Here is a 25,570-nt window from a genome sequence, read left to right on the forward strand (position 1 = left end):
AGCACACCGCTTAGTAAGGATTAAAACAACGGTCATTTATTATATACAACAAGCAATATTAATACCCTAATACTACTATTTATATAATAAGCCTATCACTACTGGCCAATACTTAACTTTAGGAAGAGCCCACCAGGTCAGGGAAACGAATGGCTTGTCCAATCAAATCTGGCCCGCGGGATTCAAAAGGCTGCTACAGGTCGGTGGCTAGGTGTCTCTACCGGATAGCGATCGTTGGATTCAAACTTACAGTTGCCGGTGGCTGGTCTTGCGAAGGCCTCGAGCAGGTGAAGAGGAGAGAGAGAGAGATCTGAACTTGGACCCTCACCTTTATAGGGCCCAGGGGCTTCCCGCCTCCCGGGGCGGCCCTTGACCCTGAGTCCCAAGTGATTGGATTCTGTCCCCAATCTCTGGGGTCGATGTGTCCAATGGTGAGGCGATTCCTCGATCGGGGGGTGGTCGCTCACCTGTCTTTGTTTCGGCCACTGCAGGCGCCGACAGGTCTGGCCCGGTATTCAATTGCTAATATGTTGCAATTGTTCCCGGGGATAGCCAATTTAACTGTGGATGTCTGGATAGATTGGCTGCAAACAGTCCTGAATGCAACTGCGAATACCTGGGTTGATGGGCTGTTGATAGCCCTGAGTTTTTTTTTTTAATTTTAGTGTTTAAGGTGGGAACAGGAAGTCGACCCGCGGACTTCTGGGAAGACCCTCACCAATAAATTCTGGTGAAGAGGAAACCCGAGACACTACACGTGTAGTGTCTCCCACCCGCCCTCCTCCTCTAATCTAATAATAAAACCCTTTGGTGTGAGGTAAGTACCATATTTTATTATTGTTATTAATATTTTTTTTTAATATAAAAAATTTAAGTTAGTTGTTAGCCAGATCTTGGTAGAAAGTTAGAGGGATGGCAGGGAAGGGAGTGCAATGTTCCTCCTGCAGGATGTTTGAGGTGAGGGATGCCGTTAGTGTCCCTGCTGATTTTACCTGCAGGAAGTGCTGCCATCTCCAGCTCCTCCAAGACCGAGTTAGGGAACTGGAGCTGGAGTTGGAAGAACTTTGGATCATTCGGGAGGCAGAGGGGGTCATGGATAGCAGCTTCAGGGAATTAGTTACACCAAAGATTGGAGATAGATGGGTAACTGTAAGAGGGACTGGGAAAAAGCAGTCAGTGCAGGGATCCCCTGCGGTCGTTCCCCTGAGAAACAAGTATACCGCTTTGGATACTTGTGGGGGGGATGACTTACCAGGGGTAAGCCATGGGGTACGGGCCTCTGGCACGGAGTCTGTCCCTGTTGCTCAGAAGGGAAGGGGGGAGAGGAGCAGAGCATTAGTAATTGGGACTCGATAGTCAGGGGCACAGATAGGAGATTTTGTGGGAGCGTGAGAGACTCACGTTTGGTATGTTGCCTCCCAGGTGCAAGGGTACGTGATGTCTCGGATCGTGTTTTCCGGGTCCTTAAGGGGGAGGGGGAGCAGCCCCAAGTCGTGGTCCACATTGGCACTAACGACATAGGTAGGAAAGGGGATAAGGATGTCAGGCAGGCTTTCAGGGAGCTAGGATGGAAGCTCAGAACTAGAACAAACAGAGTTGTTATCTCTGGGTTGTTGCCCGTGCCACGTGATAGTGAGATGAGGAATAGAGAGAGCAATTAAACACATGGCTACAGGGATGGTGCAGGCGGGAGGGATTCAGATTTCTGGATAACTGGGGCTCTTTCTGGGGAAGGTGGGACCTCTACAGACAGGATGGTCTACATCTGAACCTGCGGGGCACAAATATCCTGGGGGGGAGATTTGTTAGTGCTCTTTGGGGGGGTTTAAACTAATGCAGCAGGGGCATGGGAACCTGGATTGTGGTTTTAGGGTAAGAGAGAATGAGAGTATAGAGGTCAGGAGCTCAGATTTGACGTCGCAGGAGGGGGCCAGTGTTCAGGTAGGTGGTTTGAAGTGTGTCTACTTCAATGCCAGGAGTATACGAAATAAGGTAGGGGAACTGGCAGCATGGGTTAGTACCTGGGACTTCGATGTTGTGGCCATTTCGGAGACATGGATAGAGCAGGGACAGGAATGGATGTTGCAGGTTCCGGGGTTTAGGTGTTTTAGTAAGCTCAGAGAAGGAGGCAAAAGAGGGGGAGGTGTGGCGCTGCTAGTCAAGAGCAGTATTACGGTGGCGGAGAGGATGCGAGATGGGGACTCATCTTCCGAGGTAGTATGGGCTGAGGTTAGAAACAGGAAAGGAGAGGTCACCCTGTTGGGAGTTTTCTATAGGCCTCCAAATAGTTCTAGGGATGTAGAGGAAAGGATGGCGAGGATGATCCTGGATAAGAGCGAAAGTAACAGGGTAGTTATTATGGGAGACTTTAACTTTCCAAATATTGACTGGAAAAGATATAGTTTGAGTACATTAGATGGGTCGTTTTTTGTACAGTGTGTGCAGGAGGGTTTCCTGACACAGTTTGTTGACAGGCCAACAAGAGGCGAGGCCACATTGGATTTGGTTTTGGGTAATGAACCAGGCCAGGTGTTGGATTTGGAGGTAGGTGAGCACTTTGGGGACAGTGACCACAATTCGGTGACGTTTACGTTAAAGATGGAAAGGGATAAGTATACACCGCAGGGCAAGAGTTATAGCTGGGGGAAGGGAAATTATGATGCCATTAGACGTGACTTGGGGGGGATAAGGTGGAGAAGTAGGCTGCAAGTGTTGGACACACTGGATAAGTGGAGCTTGTTCAAGGATCAGCTACTGCGTGTTCTTGATAAGTATGTACCGGTCAGGCAGGGAGGAAGGTGCCGAGCGAGGGAACCGTGGTTTACCAAAGTGGAATCTCTTGTTAAGAGGAAGAAGGAGGCCTATGTGAAGATGAGGTGTGAAGTTTCGGTTGGGGCGATGGATAGTTACAAGGTAGCGAGGAAGGATCTAAAGAGAGAGCTAAGACGAGCAAGGAGGGGACATGAGAAGTATTTGGCAGGAAGGATCAAGGAAAACCCAAAAGCTTTCTATAGGTATGTCAGGAATAAGCGAATGACTAGGGAAAGAGTAGGACCAGTCAAGGACAGGGATGGGAAGTTGTGTGTAGAGTCTGAAGAGATAGGCGAGATACTAAATGAATATTTTTCGTCAGTATTCACTCAGGAAAAAGATAATGTTGTGGAGGAGAATGCTGAGCACCAGGTAAATAGATTAGAAGGCATTGAGGTACGTAGGGAAGAGGTGTTGGCAATTCTGGACAGGCTGAAAATAGATAAGTCCCCGGGACCTGATGGGATTTATCCCAGGATTCTCTGGGAGGCCTGGGAAGAGATTGCTGGACCATTGGCTTTGATTTTTATGTCATCATTGGCTACAGGAATAGTGCCAGAGGACTGGAGGATAGCAAATGTGGTCCCTTTGTTCAAAAAGGGGAGCAGAGACAACCCCGGAAACTATAGACCGGTGAGCCTCACGTCTGTAGTGGGTAAAGTCTTGGAGGGGATTATAAGAGACGAGATTTATAATCATCTAGATCGGAATAATATGATCAGGGATAGTCAGCATGGCTTTGTGAAGGGTAGGTCATGCCTCACAAACCTTATCGAGTTCTTTGAGAAGGTGACTGAACAGGTAGACGAGGGTAGAGCAGTTGATGTGGTGTATATGGATTTCAGCAAAGCGTTTGATAAGGTTCCCCACGGTAGGCTATTGCAGAAAATACGGAGGCTGGGGATTGAGGGTGATTTAGAGATGTGGATCAGAAATTGGCTAGCTGAAAGAAGACAGGGTGGTGGTTGATGGGAAATGTTCAGAATGGAGTTCAGTCACAAGTGGAGTACCACAAGGATCTGTTCTGGGGCCGTTGCTGTTTGTCATTTTTATCAATGACCTAGAGGAAGGCGCAGAAGGGTGGGTGAGTAAATTTGCAGACGATACTAAAGTCGGTGGTGTTGTCGATAGTGTGGAAGGAAGTAGCAGGTTACAGAGGGATATAGATAAGCTGCAGAGCTGGGCTGAGAGGTGGCAAATGGAGTTTAATGTAGAGAAGTGTGAGGTGATTCACTTTGGAAGGAATAACAGGAATGCGGAATATTTGGCTAATGGTAAAGTTCTTGGAAGTGTGGATGAGCAGAGGGATCTAGGTGTCCATGTACATAGATCCCTGAAAGTTGCCACCCAGGTTGATAGGGTGGTGAAGAAGGCCTATGGAGTGTTGGCCTTTATTGGTAGAGGGATTGAGTTCCGGAGTCAGGAGGTCATGTTGCAGCTGTACAGAACTCTGGTACGGCCGCATTTGGAGTATTGCGTACAGTTCTGGTCACCGCATTATAGGAAGGACGTGGAGGCTTTGGAGCGGGTGCAGAGGCGATTTATCAGGATGTTGCCTGGTATGGAGGGAAAATCTTATGAGGAAAGACTGATGGACTTGAGGTTGTTTTCGTTGGAGAGAAGAAGGTTAAGAGGAGACTTAATAGAGGCATACAAAATGATCAGGGGGTTGGATAGGGTGGACAGTGAGAGCCTTCTCCCGCGGATGGAAATGGCTGGCACGAGGGGACATAACTTTAAACTGAGGGGTAATAGATATAGGACAGAGGTCAGAGGTAGGTTCTTTACGCAAAGTGTAGTGAGGCCGTGGAATGCCCTACCTGCTACAGTAGTGAACTCGCCAACATTGAGGGCATTTCAAAGTTTATTGGATAAACATATGGATGATAACGGTATAGTGTAGGTTAGATGGCTTTTGTTTCGGTGCAACATCGTGGGCCGAAGGGCCTGTACTGCGCTGTATTGTTCTATGTTCTATGAGTATCGATCTGGGCTACTTTCCCAGAGCCGAATATGCAAAACTGTCTGCAGCTGCCTGCTTGTGTCTTCTTGGCTGCTTTTCCCAGCAGTCTTTCGGGTTAGCCGTTTTAAACTGGGTTTTGGCCAGATTAATCGGAACGCAGCCATTTTACATGTCTACAATAGGTAACCCTTAGTAACTTCCCTAACACCATCCATAAGTTAAACCATTTTAAAATAAAGACAGCAGGTTTAAATTCTCTATAGAAACAGGTATTACTTTGAAATCATCAATGAGCTGAAAACATTCTTTAGATTGTCGAAAGATCAATACACACATCTGCCTGCTTCACATGCAGCTCTCCAACTCTGAAAACATAACTAAACACAGAGCCAAAACCAGCTTTCAGCACAAAATGAAAGTAAAAAGCAGAGCAGAGCACATCTCCACCCACACACTGACATCACTGCAGCTATTTGATAAACACTCATTTCTTAAAGGTACATCCACCTATCAGCCTCCACAGCCTTTTATGGTAGATAATTCCACAGGTTCACAGCCTACGCTTCGCTGAAGAAATCTTTCCTCATCTCTCAGTCCTAAATGGTCTACCCCATATCCTGGGACTGTGTCCCTTGGTTTTAGATTCCCCAAACAAGGAAAACATCCTCCCTTCATCAGTCCAGCCCTTTGAGGATTTTATGCATTCGAGACATCTTCTCAGGTCAGGTAAGCCTCTGGACAAAAAGGCAATTCAATGATGACTTTCCCTCCTCGGATGGTCAGCTCCAGCATTGTTATTTGACTGCTTCCACAACCTATCATTGTCACAATGGAAGGGTTGTACTATCACAGTTTGATTGATGGCTGCAGGAAGTTATTAAAGAATTAATAGTCTTTGATTTTGGTTTATGAATAAAAATGTATGTATTTCTAAGGGTTTAAGTATTTGAGGGGATTTAAATATATTTAATGGGCATTCATGCATGAAAGAGTTTTTTATGCAGTGAAGTCTGTGATAAGTACTTGTATTTCATCTCAGCATGTCTCCCAAGGTCTTCCCGGGGTGGTTACTATGTGAATTTGTATTTGTATTTTTTATTTTCACGTGTACCGAGTTACAGTGAAAGGTATTGTTCTGTGTACAGTCCAGACAGATCGTTCCATACATGAAAAAAAACATAGGGCAAACATAAATACACAATGTAAATACATAGACACAGGCACTGGGCGAAGCGTACAAGGGAGTAGTACCACTTGGTGGAGAAGATGTTTGAAGGGATCAGATCAGTCCATAAGAGGGTCATTTAGGTAACAGCAGGGAAGAAGCTGTCTTTGAACCTGTTAGTGTGTGTTCTCAAACTTTTGTATCTCCTGCCCGACGGAAGAAGTTTGAAGAGTGAATAAGCCGGGTACAAGTGGTCTTTGATTATGCTGTCGGCTTTTCCAAGGCAGTGGGAGGTGTAGACAGAGTCAATGGACGGGAACCAAAAGGAAAAGTACTGGAAAATCTCAGCAGGGAGAACACTGGGCTTTGTTCGAGACTGTAGTTGCTTACAGTCTTGGGCTAAGCAGTTGCCATACCAGGCTGTGATGCATTCAGATAGGTGTTATGATATGTATAGCCATGATGTGGATCTTGAATTTGTCCATATATGTGTTTCTGGAACAGACCTCTTCATTCACCTGAGGAAGGAGCAGCGCTCCGAAAGCTAGTGACATCGAAACAAACCTGTTGGACTTTAACCTGGTGTTGTAAGACTTCGTACTATGATATGTATAGTCTAAGGAGAGTAAAGGATTAACCAGATGAAGTTCATGTATATCAACACTAGATGGCATCACTGAGTCTTATAAAAGGTTGCGTCTCCAGGCAAGCTGGGCGAAGCAGTTGGAGAAGTCGATGTAGAAGGATAGTGTGAAGTTGAGTTAGAGTGTAGTTTATATATTAGAGAGATTATTTGTTACTGTATCCAGATTCAATACTATTATTTTGTTAACTGTTACTCAGTAGAGTGTGAACCAAATCAAGTTAAGTAGTGTAAAATAAATTAGTTTTGATTTAAACATATAGTTTTATGTTCTTTGTCAATATTATGGGCGGGATTCTCCGAGCCCACGCTGGGTCGGGAGGATCCCCGGGGGGAGGTGCGAATCCCACCCCGCCACTCCGACGCCGTCATCCCGATACTCCGACCCGCGGAAAGGCCCGTGCCGCATGCCTCGCAGAATTGCGAGAATCGGCACAACGTGCTGGCCCCTGGGCCTGCTGCAAATCTCCAGGCAGGATGGGCTGAAGTCCTGCCGACATTACTACAGGCCACGCTGGCGTAAATCAAAGTACCTTTTCAACGGCGTCAACCAGTCGTGCTGGGGAGGGAATCGGGGGGGTTGGGTGGGAAGTGCCAGAGAGGGGATCGGGGGAGTGGGGGGGGGGGGGGAAAGGGCCAGGGAGTGGATCGTTGGGGGGGTGGGTGGGGAGAAGGTGTCTGGGAATGGTGGGAGGGAAGTGCCGGGGTTGGGGGGGCGGTGTTTGCCTGGCGAGGTGCCTGCTGGCAACTGTGGCAACCATGCAGCCCATGGCACCTGGCTGCGGAGGGGGTATGGGCAATGATGATATGTCGTCTACCCCATCCCCTGCAGACCGTTATGTTTGGCCATCACCCAGCGATTGTGGCCGCCGTGACAGGGTCCGCTGTCCTGCATGTAGCCCTATGGGAGCTGGAGCAGGGTCGTGCCAGGGAGGCGGCGGAGGCTGCCACAGAGGAGCGTGCCGCAGAGGGGCAGGTGGCAGCCGCCCAGGCTGGAGGGCCGCCCGCCTGATTGGACAATGATGAGGAGGAGGAAGAGGAGCTGGTGGTGCCACGATGAGGCCCCGTGTGTATCTTCGCCACACGTCGTACCAAGACCTCATGGACCGGGCATACAGGAGAAGACTCAGGATGACCCTGGAAACCGTTGGCCATATCTGCCACTTGATGGCACACCCTCTCCCGATGACCGTCAAGATGACATTGGCCCTGAATGTTTATGCCACGGGGTCATTCCAGTCGCCGAGTGGAGACCTGTCCAGCATTTCCCTGGCGTCGGTGCACAGGTGCGGAGTGCTACATCCAGTTCCCTGTGGGCTGTGCCCACCAGAATGCCCATGGTTCAGGGGGCGATCGATGGGGTGCACGTCGCCATGCGCCCACCAGCAAATAACAGGGCTGTGTTCATGAACAGGAAGGGGGCCTACTCCATGAACATTCAGGTGGTCTGTGACCAGCGGATGAAGATCCTGCACGTTTGCGCCCGGTACCGGGGCAGTGTGCATGACTCATTCACGTTAGCACAATCATTCATCCCCGCCATGTTCGAGGGACACCCCCCCGGCTGCGGGGCTGGTTGCTAGGCGACAGGGGTTACCCGTTGCGGTTGTGGCTGATGACGCCTATACGGAGGCCACGGACCGATGCTGAGAACCGCTACAATGATGCCCATTCAGCGACCAGGGATGTGGTCAAGAGGTGCTTTGAGCTGCTGAAGATGCGCTTCAGGTGCCTGGACCGCTCTGGAGGGACCCTCCAGTACCCGTCAGAGAGAGTCGGCCGCATCGTCGTGGTCTGCTGCGTCCTGCAAAATATAGCACAGCAGGGGGGGCGATGTGCTGCAGGCAGAGAAGGGAGAGGGGGAGGGGGAGCAACACGACAAAGGACACGCCTCCCAGATAAGGAGGATGTGGAGGGGGAGGCAATGTAGGGGACAGACGGGCTGGACAGGGACGGGAGGCTGCCCACCAATACCGGCTGGGCCTCCGAGCATGGGAGAAGTTGATAGCTGCACGGTTCACAGAGTAGGGAGCGGGGGAGGGAATCGCTGAGCATGGGCATGGACAGCACAGTACGGCACCACCCCACCACTCTCACCCTGCTGACCACCAACCACACTCACCCTGCCCACCACCGACCACCCGCATGCACACCACCCCTCCATTACACATCCACCTGCGGCACAACGGGCAGGGCTCACATGGTAGCCGGTGGAAGCGTGTCTATTGCATGGCATGGAGGATGATGACAACCCGCTCTGCGATGAGCTCCGGGCTCTACATCGTTAGACAATGTCTGACTCATGGCCACAGTAACACCCTCCACCTGGGAGGGCCTTGCAGGCGGCCTGGACACTGCGGCGCATGGACCCATCGTCTGCCCGGGGCAGGATGGTGAGGGTGATCCGGAGGGGGTGGGGGTGGGGGGTTGCTGCGCATGCCACACTCACCTGAACTTGAAGTCCCTTCACCCCTCACACACACATTGACGCTCACCTCACACCACACCCCTGCACGCATCGAACAGAGCACGGAGGCAGTTTCCATAGGTGTAAAAGTTACTTTAATTACAAATTGTCCATACACGTGCCCTAGCCCCTATAACTAGTCTGTGCCCTGCATCTGTGCCAACTTACTCAGTGTCTAATTTTTTGGCCTTACGGGCCCTATGACTATGTCTAGGTGGTTCCCCAGATGGTACAGCAGAACTGGAGGCGGACTCCTGTGATTCCTGCACTGTGACTAGGGTCCCCTTTGGCGGCCATTTCCAGGGGCAGTCCGGCTTGGATTGGACAGGGATCGCGAGCTGCCAGCCTGTTCTGCCCGGTGCCCACCAGATGCACCTGGGAGGGAAGGGGGGGAGTCCGAGGTGTCGCGGTGTTCCGAGACCTCCCCTGCAGGGAGACCCGGCAAGGGCCCCAGCACCTCCTCCTCCCTCAGGGTGCCCGATAGCCCCTGGGGCTCTCCATGGGTAGCGGATGCAAACGGATCCAGCTCCCAATGCACCCCCGGCACCTGCCGCTGCCAGTCCTGGAGGCCCGCCCTGGTATCGACAAGGGTCTGCAAGTTTGCAGCCATGGAGCTCAAGGAGTTGGCCATCCCTGTCTGTGTCTGGGCGACGCCGGCCAGCACCTGGGCAATGGCGCCGATGCCCTCAGTAATGGCCTGCTGAGACTGGGCCATGGCCTGCTGGCACTGCGCCATGGCCTGCTGAGACTGGGCCATGGCCTGCTAAGACTGGGCCATAGCCTGCTGAGACTGGGCCATGGCGTTGAGTGTCGTTGCAATCTGCAGCTGGCTCTGGCTCATGGCATCCTGTAAGAGGGCAGCCATGTCCTGGACCACGGATGCCACCTGCACGGAAAACCCCAGGCCTTGTATATTGCGACCCATGTCTAACATCGCCGTACCCATTGTCTCCACCGCGTACGCCACCCGTGTGGTTTCGGCCTGGGTGGCACGCATGACCGGCACCCCTCCCTCCTCCTGCACGCGGGTGGACTCCTCTACCGGTGTCTGCAGGTGTTGCAAGCCGGCCGTCACCCCCTTCACTTGTCCCAGGGTCCCTGACTGCATCGGGTCTATGGGTGGGTGTGGGAACTACAAGAACCCGGGACCCGCCTGGACGGCAGCTGGTTGCTGGGGCTGGTCTTCCCTCCAACCGTCCGGCCCCTTGGCTGCTCGTGCCTCCACCTGCTGAACCGGAGTGGCTGGGTGGTGCGCACCAGTCAATGTCCCAGAAAGGCATCACTAAAGTGACTAACCAAGGTGAGTGTCTCTGCGATGGTGGAGGGTGTAGGAGAAAGCAGTGGCGTTCCGTGGATGTCCTCATCGGACCTGAAGTTCGGGGTCCCCCGGGGCGGTATGTCCTGTCCGTCCGTCCCCTGTGTTTCGGTGTCCTGGTTTGGTGTGTCCTATGTGGCATTGTCATCGGTCGACTGGGACGGGCGCCTGTTGGTGTGGCTGCCCTCCCCGTCGCTGGATGTGTCCCTACAGCGTCGCCGCACTGGCACCAGATGGGGGCGGCATACGCCTGATGGTCCGGGTCTATCCCTGGCTTGTGGACGCCCGGCACTGGATGTGGGCGGGGTACACCTGATGGCCCAGGTGGGTCTCTGGCGTGTGGGTCACCCTGGCACGTCCTTTGGGCGGTCGGCATCTGCAGGGAAGGGTGGGTCGCTGTGTGGTCCTGCAATACACAATACAGCATGCGTGGTTAGACACGCAGATGGGGGGGATGGGGGAAAGGGGAGAGGGGAAGGAGTAATGGGGAAGGGGGAGGCGGGATGTGGGGAAGGGGGAAGGGGGAGGGGGATGGGGAGGGGAATGGGGGAAGAGGGGAGGGGGGAACGGGGATGGGGAGGGAGATGGGGATGGAGGGAAGGGGGGGGGATGGGGCGGGGTGGATGGGGGGAAGGGGGAGGGTGGATGGGGGAAGGGGATGGGAGGAGGGGGGTGGGGGGATCAGAGGAGGGTGGCAGGCAGCGGGGGTCTCACTTGGTGCTGCGCCCCTGATCTCTGCATCCGCAACCTCCCGGTCTTTGGGTCCACCTGCGGGGTCCAGGGCCCTCTCTTCATGAATGGTGAGGGGGCGCAATTCAGATGGACCCTCCTCCAGTCCTGTCACACTCCTGGGGGGGGGGAACAGAGATAAAGGTCAACAGTGTTAGGCGGACATATACTTGCAGAACAGCGGTTGTGTGTATGTTGGCATGGGTTCACAGCCCATCCTGCCACTGCAGCCTGAATGGGTGGGTGCAGAGATGTCGGGGGTTGGTGGGGTTGGCTGGAGCTACATGTGTGTGTGTTTGGTGGGGTTGGTGCAATGGGCACAGTGGGGGGTACTCACACTGGCTGCCCTGACGAGGTCATTGACCTCTTGTGGCACTGGCTGCCTGACCTGGCTGTTACGGCCACGGCGCTGACGGCCTTTGTCACCTCCCTCCACAGGTGCCGGCTGGTGTTTGCTGCGACCCTGCGGCCGTGTCCGGGGTACAGGGCCTCCCTCCTCTGCACCACTGCGTCCAGGAATGCCTCAATTTCCTGCTCCTGGAATCTCGGCGTTGCGCGGTGGGCGGCCATCTTCCCGTATTGCTGTCTTTCCGCCGGTGGCATCTTTTGAAGAGCGACGCCATGCGGCGTCAATTACGGCGTGTGCGTCTGTGATGCCGTTCCAGGTTGTGCCGTCGCGCTTGGCATGACGCTGGTGCTAGCCCCTTCCAGGGCGGAGAATTCCTCAACTTTCGGTCGGCCCAACACCGGAGTGGCTCGCGCCGCTTTTGACACCGGCGTCAGGTCATTGCCGCGATATCGGAGAAACTTGGCCTACATCTTTGACTATCTTGGAGAACAAAACAAGGAACTTAATAGGATGCTTTCTATGGTGCATCTGTAAAAGTTGTTAAGGGTCAATGTGGCCATGCTGAATTTGCTTGGTTTCTGAGAAAGTTTAGGCGTATTGTGCTTTCTTAGTCATTGCTTCGACATGGAAGTTGGGGGGTGTAAAGGTGATTGCTGAGGGAATGGGTTTGCATGAGTTAGCATAGATACAATATGTGACCATGGGAAGAAGTGGAGTGGTATGGATTAGCATGGAGAGTATAAAGGACTAGTGAGGATGTGTAGATGCTATGAAGGACCATTGTAGGTGGGAGCGATGGATTCACATGAGTTGACGTGGATGTGGTGGGGGACGCGAGAGCTGAACGGGCTAATATTTAACAACACAGTTGGGATGAAGTCCCAGAGAACCAAGGCCTGAAAGTTTAACCAGCTGCCTCGGCACATGGCGGCCTCTGTAGCTGCCTTCAATCAATGGCCAGGGGCATTGGCCTGACCCCAGTTCGTATTTACTTCTCCCCCTGGAATGAAGATCATAGAATGCCTACGGTGCAGAAGTAGGCCATTCAGCCCATCAAGCCTACACGGACCCTTGGAATGAGGACCCTACTAAGGCCCACTCCCCTACTCTATCGCTGTAACCCAATAACTGCCAATTTAACATGGTCAATCCAACTAACCTGCACATATGTGGACTGTGGGAAGAAACCGGAGCACCTGAAGAAAACCCACGCAGACACGATGAGAACTTGCAGACTCCGCACAGACAGTGACCTAAGGCTGGAATTGAACCCGGCTCCTTGGCGCTGTGAGGCCACAGTACTAACCACTGTTCCACCGTGCCGCTCCACAGCGTGAGATCCTGCCGTTTGGGACATGTTTCTCTCCTGAGGTGGTTGTGTCGAGCCGGAATATTTCCCAACTCTGTGCACCCACCTCAGGGGCAAAAATTTAGGCCATTACGTGTAAAAAAAGACGACCACTGCTGTAGATTAGAGATGAACATTGGGATCACTTTGGAGGCCTGATTTTAGTTTCAATCTCTGCCTATGTGGCAAAGCTGGAGTGATTGAACTGTGCTTGGTAATTCTTTTAGCCCCGACTTTCTCCCACCAGACTGCTGAGAAACACAAACCAATCTCCCAATCAGACCACACAACCTCCCCAAATTACCTTTAACGTCCCAAAGCAGGCAGGATCACCAGTGAGATCAGGCCATGACGTTTATCGTACTTATCTCTGGTTTATGATCCCAACATTAGAGTGTTGGGAAAAATGATTTTAATTCTCCTTCTCGCAATCAGCTATTACATAGGATTTTCCCACTCATGTACTTATCTTGATTCTCCCGAAATGCAACTAAACTATAGCAGTTTTCATGATTGAGCCATTCTCTTCAGCTTTTCCTTTATTACATACATACATAGAAGATAGGAGCAGGAGGAAACCTTTTGGCTTTTCGAGCCTGCTCTGCCATTTATCACGATCATGGCTGATCATCGAACAAAATATGGGGCGAGATTCTCCGACCCCCATCCGGGTCGGAGAATCGCCGGGGGCTGGCGTGAATCCCGCCCCCGCCGGTTGCCGAATTCTCCACCACCGGATATTCGGCGGGGGCGGAAATCGCGGCACGCCGGTTGGCAGGCCACCCCCCGCGATTCTCCGGCCCGGATGGGCCGAAGTCCCGCCGCTAAAATGCCTGTCCCGCCGGCGTAGATTAAACCACCTACCTTAGCGGCGGGACAAGGCGGCACGGGTGGGCTCCGGGGTCCTGGGGGGGGGGGGGGGCGGGGGGCGATCTGGCCCCAGGGGATGCCCCCACGGTGGCCTGGCCCGCGATCGGGGCCCACCGATCCGCGGGCGGGCCTGTGCCATGGGAGCACTCTTTCCCTTCCGTCTCCGCCACGGTCTCCACCATGGCGGAGGCGGAAGAGACTCTCGTCACTGCGCATGCGCGGGAATGCCGTCAGCGGCCGCTGACGCTCCCGCGCATGCGCCGCCCGGAGATGTCATTTCCGTGCCAGCTGGCGGGGCACCAAAAGCCTTTTCCACCAGCTGGCGGGGCGGAAATTCATCCAGCGCGGGCCTAGCCCCTTAAGGTTGGGGCTCGGCCCCCAAAGATGCGGAGCATTCCGCACCTTTGGGGCGGCGCGATGCCCGACTGATTTGCGCCGTTTTGGGCGCCAGTTGGCGGACATCGCGCCGTTTCCGGAGAATTTTGCCCATGAATTCCACAGGCTCAATACTTTTTGGGTGAAGAAATGTCTCCTCACCACTGTCCAAAATGGTTTACCCTGAAACCTCATACTGTGACCCCTGGGGCGAAATTCTCCCGAAACGGCACGATGTCCGCCGACTGGCGCCCAAAATGGCGCCAATCAGACGGGCATCGCGCCGCCCCAAAGGTGCGGAATGCTCCGCACGTTTGACGCCGGTATCGGCAGTTGAGCGGCGTGAGTCGCTCCAATGCTGTGCCGGCCCCCTGTAGGGCAGAGGATCGCTTTGCGGTCCGATGACGCCATTGTTAAACTCTCCGGTTTTCACGACGGCGTCAACACTCTGCCTTCAGAAGGGAGAATCTAGCCCCTTATATTTAAGTTATCTTGGGAGAATATTTACAAAACCCCAAAAAAGGGAAAAAATCATGAGCAGGATTCTCCAATGATGGGGCTATGTCCCCAGGCCGGCGTGAAAAGCGGCACCAACCAATCCGGCGTCAATGGTCCCAGATAATGGGGAATGCTCGAATGCTCCCCTTCCTAGGGATCTAGGTCAACACCGGAGTGGTACCCCGCAGCTCCAGCCGGTGCAGATCGGCCGGCACGAGTTCATGCATGCGCGCAACGGCCGGCATATTTCCGCGCATTCGCAGGGCTCCCTTCTCCGCACCGGCCCCCCGGGCAATATGGTGGAGCCCTACAGGGGCCCAGCACGGAGAAACATAGGCCCCCAAGGAATCAGCCCGCCCGCCGATCGGTAGGCCCCGATCGGGGGCCAGGCCACCGTGGGGGGCCCCCCGGGGTCGGATCCCCCTGCCCCCCCTCCAGGACAGCCCCTGCAGAGACCCCTTCCAGGTCCCGTCGTTTGGGACCTGAGTAACCCACGCCGGCGGGACTCGGCTGAACCCGGCGGCCACTCGACCCGTCAGGGCCCGGAGAATTGCCGGGGGGGGGGGGCTTTCAACGGCCCCCGACTGGCGCAGCGGGAATCCAGCGTGCGCCCAAGAATCGGCGGGGGAGAATCGGAAGCCGGCGTCGGGGTCCGGCGGGGGAGAATCGGAAGCCGGCGTCGGGGTCCGGCGGGGGAGAATCGGAAGCCAGCGTCGGGGTCGGAGTCCCCCCGGGGGTCGGAGAATCCCGGCCCATACTTTTCAAATGCTATCCACCAAAATTGAAGCCGGAGTAAAATTGAAGTCAACGGGAATCAGGGGAAAGTCTGTTCATTCGCTGGAGTCATACCCCACACTAAGAAAGATGATTATAGTTTCCTTACTTTTAGATGTTGTGTGTCATTTTAAAATAAAATTTTAGTGCCTTACCCCATCCAGTGAAGGTAAAACTCCACAGATATTTTCTGTCAGATAGGAAAGCCATTAATATGAGGCAGTGTAAATAAAGGCCTTCCACCAGGATCCAGTAGTAGTTCGTAGCCAAGAAATAGAGAAACAATATGACAGTAATCTTGCATCCCACCTGTCACACATAAATATGGACATCATTAGGAGATAACGCTTAATTCACTGAACTCACATTGCATTTTACAATCAGTGTACTTTGTTTTAGCACTTATGTAACCCAACAACAGGAAGGTAGAGAAGTTTTCTGCCACATGCCTTGGTGAAGCAAAGTGGGGTTGACTTTGAGGAAAATTTGGGTCACAGTGAATTCAAAAAAAATTCAATTCTTGTAAGCAGCCAATTAAATATTAGTTCATGCAAAACCACTTCCCACCAACTACGTACTTTTCCAAATTTGCATGTGGATGGATGAACAATTACTTAAATCAGGTGAAAGAGGAAATTTGAATGCTAAGAACACTTCATCTTTCCAATGGCATTATTAGCAGTTCTTAACCATGTAGACTTGATTTACACTATTAGGTGAAAATCATGCCCTTATATTTTAAAGCTGTATTAGGAAGCAAGGTTCTGAAAAGGATTGGCTCACATTTTAAGTCAAATCTTTTATCAGAACTGATAGATATATACTTACGTATTGAGACTTTTCTATTATTGGTGCAACTGTGATGGTTTTCATATCGTCCACTGCAAGAGAATCATATTCTTGTATTTCGGAATCAGAATGCACAACATTGTCTTTAATGAAAATGCTGACGGCTCTCAGTATGAAGGAGGCAAACAAGTGCATGTGGATATAATTCCGAGTGCAATGGAGTCTTCTGTTAGGGAGGAAAAAAATTGAACGTGAGGGATCTTACAATCAGTATCCATCAGCCACTTCTCCTTGCCATAATAATGAGTTACAATAATGCACTATTATAGTGTTTTGTAATATTGATTTTTTTTTAAAGCAAGCTACAGGAATTGACTCCAGCTACAGGAATCACAAGTGACCCACCAACCACTGTGTATCAACATACTTGTATCAACATATATGAGAAGCTTAATCTAAAGATAGACACTTCTAACAATTTTACAGTTACCCAAAAACAAAAGTTACAAAGAAAATCATCAGTCCTTTTGTGGTATAAGTTGTTAAATCTCCAAAGAACACCACAGATTTTTTCAGAAATATCCATTTCTGGAATACATTTGTGTTAATTTATGTGAGCCAGTTTGGCAATGTCAATGTTGACCATTCTCAAATTGGATAAACATAAGTTTGTTTTTGATGCAGCATTATTTAGGGCTTTTTTCCACTTTTAGTTAGCATTCTTTACTTTGATGAATGCAAAAATCTCAAAAAATGTAAATTTAAAAGAAATTACAATATTGAAGAATATTACTGTTTAGACTCCTGCTTATATGGTGCAAGATATATGTATTTGTCAGCCATAAATGCAACTTTTTTGGTTAAATATATTAGATAAGGAAGGAGATTTTTATTTTCCACGTTCTCTAAACCAGCGTTCATCCAAAACTTTGTAGCCGATAGTGCACCAGGTCCCAGTCAACCATCTCCCCTGTGCCGACTGATATACATTGGTTCCCATTCTGACAATTCCTTTGTTGTAAAATGCTCATCCTTGTTTCATAGTTTTCCACTTTCTCAATCCTCACAATCATCTCCCTACAAATCTCCAAGATCTCTGCGCTCCTTCAGTTCAAGCCTCTTGCATATCCCAGTTTTAATCACTTCGCTGTTGCTGGTTGTGCCTTCAGCTACTTCAGCCCTAAAACTCTGGGATTCACTTCCTGAAACTCTCCACTTCTCTGTTTCACTTTCTTCCGTTATGATGCACCTCAAAACCGACCCTTTGATTAAACTTTTGGCTCTCTATCCTGGGGCGAAATTCTCCGTTATCGGCGGAAAGTCCGCCGATCGGCGCAAAAAACGGCGCAAATCCGACTTGCGTCACGTCGGAAAAATGGGTCGATAGTCTCCGGCCCGAAATGGGCTAGCAGCGACGTAACGGGATCCGCGCTTGCGCAGTGGTTCACGCCGTGCAGCGTCATACGCGCTGCACGGCGTGGACGGTTCATAAGGCCGCGCTGCTCCCCCCCCACCCGACCGGAACACCCGACCGGAACACCCGACTGGATGGCTGGCCGTCGCTCAGCCCCGGGGTTCGAGTCACGCGATGTGGAGGCGCTCCTGGACGCGGTGGAGCAGAGGAGGGGACGCCCTGTATCCCGGGCACGGCCGCAGAGTTGCCCACGCCACAGCCGGCGTCTGTGGAGGGAAGTGGCAGAGCCGTCACCGCTGTGGCCCTGACACCACGGACAGGCACCCAGTGCCACAAGAAGGTGAACGACCTCGTCAGAGCAGGCAGGGTGAGCCTCCCCATATCCTCCATATCCCCCCCTCCCCCATATCCCCCTCCCCCATATCCCCCATATCCCCCCTCCCCATATCCCCCCCTCCCCCATATCCCCCTCCCCCATATCCCCCATATCCCCCCTCCACCATATCCCGCATATCCCCCCTCCCCCATATCCCCCCTCCCCCATATCCCCCCTCTCCCCCATATCCCCCCTCCCCATATCCCCCTCCCCATATCCCCCCCTCCCCCATATCCCCCATATCCCCCCTCCCCCATATCCCCCTCGCCCATATCCCCCCTCCCCCATATCCCCCATATCCCCCCTCCCCATATCCCCCCTCCCCCATATCCCCCCTCCCCATATCCCCCCTCCCCATATCCCCCCTCCCCCATATCCCCCCTCCCATATCCCCCATATCCCCCATATCCCCCTCCCCCCATATCCCCCTCCCCATATCCCCCCTCCCCCATATCCCCCATATTCCCCCCTCCCCCATATCCCCCCTCCCCCATATCCCCCCTCCACCATATCCCCCCTCCCCCATATCCCCCATATCCCCCTCCCCCATATCCCCCATAACCCCCATCCCCCATATCCCCCATATCCCCCCTCCCCCTTATCCCCCATATCCCCCCTCCCCCATATCCCCCTCCCATATCCCCCCTCCCCCATATCCCCCCTCCCCATACCCCCCATATCCCCCCTCCCCCATGTCCCCCCTGCCCCATATCCCCCATATCCCCCCTCCCCCATATCCCCCCTCCCCCATATACCCCATATCCCCCCCTCCCCCATATCCCCCATATCCCCCGTCCCCCATATCCCCCATATCCCCCCTCCCCCATATCCCCCTCCCCATATCCCCCATATCCCCCCCTCCCCATATCCCCCCTCCCCATATCCCCCCTTCCCCCATATCCCCCTCCCCCATATCCCCAAGTGAATCCAGCCCTAACCTTAACCTCTGCAATGCACGCGCAACCGATGGCGTGCATTCATATACCTGCCTAACACTGTTGCCTTTTACCCCTGCCCCCCCCCCCCCACAGGAGAAGCGCGCACACAACAATAGGGAGCATGTGAGGACCTGGAGGAGGGGCCCGCTGATGAGAGGCCACTGACCGTACACGAGGAAAGGGCCCTGGAACTGGCTGGCGGACCTGAGCGACCGGGAGGTTGCTGATGCAGTGGTCGGGGGCGTACTAGCGAGTGAGCCACCGACAGCCCGTCCCCATATCCCCCCTCCCCTATATCCCCCTCCCTCGTATCACCTGATCACTGCCTGATGTCTAACCATGCATGCTTCATTGTGTATCGCAGGACCAAACGTCCAGGCACCCATCCCCGCAGATGCAGACCGCCCGCAGAATGCCCCTCGGAGACCACAGGAGATGGAGAGACCCGCACCCTCCAGCATGCGACGCCCGCAGGATGCCCCTCGGAGACCACGGGAGACGGAGAGACCCGGACCCTCCAGCATGCGACGCCCGCAGGATGCCCCTCGGAGACCACGGGAGACGGAGAGACCCGGACCCTCCAGCATGCGACGCCCGCAGGATGCCCCTCGCACACCACGGGAGACGGAGAGACCTGGAGCAACAGGGAGACGACACCCCCGTCACGTGCGGGAGCGACCACCCAGCGACGAGAGGGGCAGCCACAGGCCCCCGTCACATCCGAGCCAGGACACCATGACCCAGGACACCACTACCCAGGACACCACTACCCAGGACACCACTACCCAGGACACCCCTACCCGGGACAGCACTACCCAGGAAGACGAAATACCGGACAGTGACTCAGAGTGGATGGGTGGAGACGAACCCCCACCCCAAAGTGCCATGGACCCAGAGTGGGACGAAGAGCACGACACAACGCCACTGCTGTCACCAACACCCTCCACCATCGCAGAAACACTCACCACGGTTGGGCACTTTAGTGATGAGGCGTCTGGTACACTCACTGGTGCGCACAACACAGCCTCCCGGTACAGCAGGTGGAGGTAGGAGCAGCAGAGGGACCGGGTGGTCGGAAGGCAGCCCAGCCCAAGCGAACATCTGCCGCCCAGATGGATCCCGGGTTCCTGCAGTTACCACACCCACACATAGATCCGATGCAACCACCGACCCGGAGACGAGCGAAGAGGGTGACGGGCGGCTTGCGGCGGCTGCGGTCGCAGGTGGAGGAGTCCACCCGCGTCCAGGAGCTGGGAGTGGTGCCGGTCATGCGTGCCACCCAGGCTGACACCGCACGGGTGGCGTCCGCGGTGGAGGCAATGGGTGCGACGGTGTCAGACATGGGGAACGGTTTGCGAGGCCTGGGGCCTTCCGTGCAGGCGACGTCTGTGGCCCAGGAAATGGCTGCCCTCTCACAGGAGGCCATGAGCCAGTGCCAGCGCCAGATGGCAGAGGCGCTCATAGCCCAGTCTCTGCAGGCCATGGCCCAGTCTCAGCAGGCCATGGCCCAGTCTCTGCAGGCCATCGCTGAGGGCATCGGAGCCAGTGGCCATGTGCGAGCCGGCGTCGCACTGTCACAGACAGGGTTTGCCAACCCCCTGGGCTCCATGGCTGCAAACCTGCAGACCCCTGTCGATACCAGCAACGGGCCTCCAGGACTGGCAGCGCCAGATGTCGGGGGGGCGTCGGATGGCCAGTCCGTTCGCATCCCCCACCCATGTAGAGGCCTGGGGGCCATCGGGCACTCCGAGGGAGGAGGAGGTGGTGTGGTCCGTCCCGGCTCCCTCTGTAGGGGAGGTCCCGGTACACCGCGACACCTCGGACTCCCTCCCTTCCGTCCCAGGTGCATCGGGTGGGCAACGGGCAGGACAGGCTGGCAGCTCGCCATCCCAGTCGCCCGGGCCGCAGCCTGGCCCATCTAGGCCAGGACGCCCCAGGAAACGGCCGCCAAAGGGATCCAGTGTCAGAGGGCAGGAATCACAGGAGTCCACCTCCAGTTCTGCTGTACCGTCTGGGGAACCACGTAGACCTAGTCAAAGGGCCCGTAAGGCCAAACAATTAGACACTGAGTAAGTTGGCACGGGTGCAGGGCACAGATGAGTTTTAGGGGCTAGGGCACGTGCATGAACTCCTTTGGTTATTAAAGTCAATGTTACACCTACCGAAGCTGCCTTTGTGCTCTGTCCAAAGTGTGCGGGGGTGTCATGTACGTTGAGCGCAAGTGTGTGTGTGAGGGGTGGTCTTACCTCAGCCCCAGGTGAGTCTGCCCCCTTCCCCCTGGGCCGCCATCAACATCCCCCGGGCAGAGGACGGGACCGTGCGCTGCAGTGTCACAGCCGCATGGAGGGATGGTCCGGGTGGATGGTGGTACTGTGGCCATGGGTCAGACATAGTCCAACGATGTAGAGCCAGGAGCTCATCGCAGGGCGGGTTGTCATCATCCTCCATGGCCTGCGATAGACACGCGTCCACCCGCAATTGTGTGAGCCCGGCCCGTTGCGCTGCAGGTGGATCGGCAATGGGGGGGGGGGGGGGGGGGGGGGGGGGTGTGCATGCGGGTGGGGTGGGTGGGGTTGGGGAGGGGGGTGAGGGTGCTGGGTGGGTGGATGGGTGGGGGGTGTGGGTGGTCGGCTGTTGCCATGGTGTGCGGTCTGTGGCCATACTACCCGATTCCCACGCCCATCTAGTCAGTGAAGCGGGCGTCTATCAGTCTGTCCCGCGCCCGCTGGGCCAGCCAGTAACGGTGGACAGCCACCCGCCTGTGTCTACCCCGTCTGCCCTGACCATTGCCCCCATCCCCCTCATCTGGGGAGGACTGGGCCTCTTCCTGCTGCTCCTCCACTCCGCCCTCCTCTGCCTGTGGCACATTGCCCCTCTGCTGGGCTATGTTGTGCAGGACGCAGCACACCACAATGATGCGGCCGACCCTATCTGACCGATACTGGAGGGCGCCCCCAGAGAGGTCCAGGCACCTGAAACGCATCTTCAGCACACCAAAGCACCTCTCGATCACTCCCCTTGTCGCTACATGGGCATCATTGTAGCGGTTCTCCGCCTCATTGCGTGGCCTCCGTATAGGCGTCATCAGCCACGATCGCAATGGGTAGCCCCTGTCGCCCAGCAACCAGCCCCTCAGCCGGGGATGGCGTTCCTCGTACATGCCGGGGATGGATGACCGCGACAACACGAATGAGTCGTGTACACTGCCTGGGTGACGGGCGCAGACGTGCAGGATCATCATGCGGTGGTCGCAGGCCACCTGTACGTTCATCGAATAGGTCCCCTTCCTATTAGTGAACACGGCCCTGTTATCTGCAGGTGGCCGCAAGGCGACGTGCATCCCATCGATCGCGCCCTGGACCATGGGGGACCCGGCAACGGCAGAGAAGCCCACGGCCCGGGCATCTTGGCTGGCCCGGTCCACGGGGAAGCGGATGTAGCGGTGCGCCATGGCATATAGGGCATCTGTCACTGCCCGGATGCACCGGTGCACCGATGTCTGCGATATGCCGGACAGGTCCCCACTCGGTGCCTGGAATGACCCCGTTGCATAAAAGTTCAGGGCCACCGTAACCTTGACGGACACGGGGAGAGGGTGTCCCCCGCCAGTGCCACGCGGTGACAGGTGTGCCAGCAGGTGGCAGATGTGTGCCACGGTTTCCCGGCTCATCCGGAGTCTCCTCCTGCATTCCCGGTCCGTGAGGTCCTGGTATGACTGCCGGGGCCGGTACACACGGGGCGCCCTCGGGTGCCTCCGTTGCCGTGGGGCCGCGACGTCCTCCTCCCCCTCCTCGTCCTGTCGGTCAGGTGTCCCTCCAGCCTGGGCGGCTGCCACCTGCCCCTCTGCGGCAGCCTGCGCCGCCTCTCTGGCACGCTCCTCCTCCTCCTCCTCCTCCTCCTCCTCATCCAGGGCAACATAGACATGAGCGGCTGCCACCACGGCGGCCAACATCACTGGATGATCTGAAAACATGACGGCCTGGTGGGGGGGGAGGGGAACGACGACATGTCATCATTGCCCATATCCCCTCCTCCCCCCAGCCAGGTGGCATGGACCGCATGGGTCCAACTGTTCGAGGCTGGCACCTGGCCAGGTGGACCAACTCACTTGCCCTCCCATCCCCTCCTCGGCACGGACCCCCCCCAACCTCCACCCCAGCACGGACCCCCCCCCCAACCTCCACCCCAGCACGGACCACCCCCCAACCTCCACCCCAGCACGGACCCCCCCCCAACCTCCACCCCAGCACGGACCCCCCCCCCCAACCTCCACCCCAGCACGGACCCCCCCCCCCAACCTACACCCCAGCACGGACCCCCCCCAACCTCCATCCCAGCACGGACCCCCCCCCCAACCCCCAACCTCCACCCCGGCACGGACCCCCCCCCCAACCTCCACCCCGGCACGGCACGGACACCCCCCCAACCTCCACCCAAGCACGGACCCCCCCCAACCTCCACCCCAGCACGGACCCCCCCCCAACCCCCAACCTCCACCCCAGCACGGACCCCCCCCCCAACCTCCACCCCAGCACAGACCCCCCCAACCCCAACCTCCACCCCGGCACGGACCCCCCCCCCAACCTCCACCCCGGCACGGACCCCCTCCCGGCACTCCCCGGAGCCCAGCCTACTCTAACCACCCCCCCCGCCGCACACACACACAACCCGAGACACACCTCTCCTCACGCAATCAGACTGCGGCCACGCCATTGCCTGCCCAGAGCCAACCCCCCAGGCCGTCACTCACCTCCACGCTGGTCGGCGTGAGCCTGGAGCACCGGGTCACGCCGATGAAAAGGAGGTTTGATTCACATCGACGTGAACGGTCATCACGTCGACGGACTTCGGCCCATCCGGAAGGGAGAATATCGGCAGGCCGAAAATCGGCTGCCTTGCGCAGACCCGTGACATTCTCCGCGGCAGCGGCGCCATTAACGCCCCGCCGACTTTTCTCCCTTCGGAGACTTCGGCGGGGGCGGGGGCGGGATTCACGGCGGCCAACGGCCATTCTCCGACCCTCTGGGGGTCGGAGAATGACGCCCTTGATGTCTCCTATAGGTGGCTCAGTGTTAAATTTTGTTTGAAACGTTCCTGTGAAACACCAAGATGCTTTACCATGTCAAAGTCACTGTGCCTTGTGATTTTTTGCCCCCTTCGTGGCATGTTTTCCAGCGGTGGAGACGGATCATCATTGGCCAACAGATTCCCCAGGGACATGGCTGGCGAACAACAAAAATGGCCAGTGCTTTCAGCAGAGCCAGAAGATCACACTGGCAGCCTTTAGCGAGCTGCTTCCGCCACAAGAAAACTCGCTGTGGGGGACCAAAAATACAGGCTTGTGTATATGTACACTGTTTCTGTTTTGCCTCAACATCTTTTAGTCAAGCAACTATGAATAGCATTAGGGTTAATATGTTCTACTGATCGATAAACTGAGTGCTGATAGTATCTTTTTTAAGGAGCCGGTTTGGAGCAGTTAGTGTGCTTTCACATCATGAAAAGACTTCTCCTGCACTTTTATTTTCTGACCATCTTATTCATGCTGTTCCTTTTTGCAAATAGCCAAACAAACTCCACATAACTTAGCATAACATGGCATGAGGGGTAATATGTTCTCCTGATAGATAAACTAAGTGCTGGTGATATGAAAAATGAAATGAAAATGGCTTATTGTCACAAGTCAGCTTCAAACAAAGTTACTGTGAAAAGCCCCTAGTCGCCACATTCCGGCACCTGTTCAGGGAGGCTGGTACGGGAATTGAACCCACGCTGCCGGCCTGCCTTAGTCTGCTTTAAAAGCCAGCTATTTAGCACGAGTAAGTTTGGAGCAGTTCCTGGCATTTTGAATTGATGCACATCTTTTGCACTGCAATCATAATGGCCACTGTATTTCCTGTAGAAACATGCAAGATTTTCTCATGGACTGCATGATCAAAGACCCTCTCCCATATATTGTGCCATAGGCCTGCCATCTGTCCTTATCCAGCCATAATGGCTTTTGCTACTCCAAAGGACAAACTTTAAGATACTTGTTTTGTTACTTAAAAAGTACTGTTTCACCCCACTCTACTTGGGTAATCTTTTGCAGCAGTCTGTGCCAACCTGCACTCTCTGTTGCTCAAACTCTGGAATACCTCACTTTTCCCACCTCTTCTCCGATATCATTGCCTTGTCATTTAATCCCTGATCTTTTTCCCTTTCTTATCTACATCCAGCTTATCAAATTCCTTCATAGTTTTAAAAACCTCTGTTGGTCATCTCACCTTTCCAGAGAAAAGTGGACCAGTCTGTTTAGCGTTTCTTGATAGTTCCGTTCTCTCAATTATAGTGTTATTCTTATGTAAATAGTGGCAGTGATGGTGGTAAATCTCAGTAGTTACAATAAGCCTTACAAGCCCACTAGCTCACACTAGACAGGAACTCTTTGCCCTTAAAGGCTTTTGGCCTGACAACATTGTACCCTCACACCTAACACATAATTATAATGACAAGATCCTAGCGATGCGAATTCAACACATTTGGAAGATCAGGCTCGAGCTCATGAGACCCTTAATAATTATGCTATGTAACAGATTGCTTAGTGAATGATTTCTACTGGCCAAAAATAATTATATACTGAGTGTGAATTACCTCTCATGGCCAAAATCAGCATTTTACAGGAACAATTTCCTTGGACTTTCTACTATGCCATTGTTGGTTGATTGGAAACCCAGGGCGAAATTCTCTGGAAACGGTGCGATGTC

General features: G+C 54.5%; 1 protein-coding gene across 1 annotated transcript in view; it reads right to left on the minus strand.

Annotated features, from left to right (window-relative positions):
• LOC140393728 (parathyroid hormone 2 receptor-like) overlaps nucleotides 1-25,570 on the minus strand; it is a 302,658-nt gene that overhangs the window by 128,267 nt on the left and 148,821 nt on the right. The window contains exons 6-7 of the mRNA XM_072480057.1: nucleotides 16,136-16,322; nucleotides 15,463-15,616 (exon numbers count right to left, since the gene is read on the minus strand). Coding sequence (XP_072336158.1) covers nucleotides 15,463-15,616; nucleotides 16,136-16,322 — 341 coding nt within the window. The remainder of the gene's footprint in view (nucleotides 1-15,462; nucleotides 15,617-16,135; nucleotides 16,323-25,570) is intronic.

The sequence above is a fragment of the Scyliorhinus torazame genome, chromosome 2, assembly GCF_047496885.1.
Source record: "Scyliorhinus torazame isolate Kashiwa2021f chromosome 2, sScyTor2.1, whole genome shotgun sequence".
NCBI classification, from domain to species: Eukaryota; Metazoa; Chordata; class Chondrichthyes; order Carcharhiniformes; family Scyliorhinidae; genus Scyliorhinus; species Scyliorhinus torazame.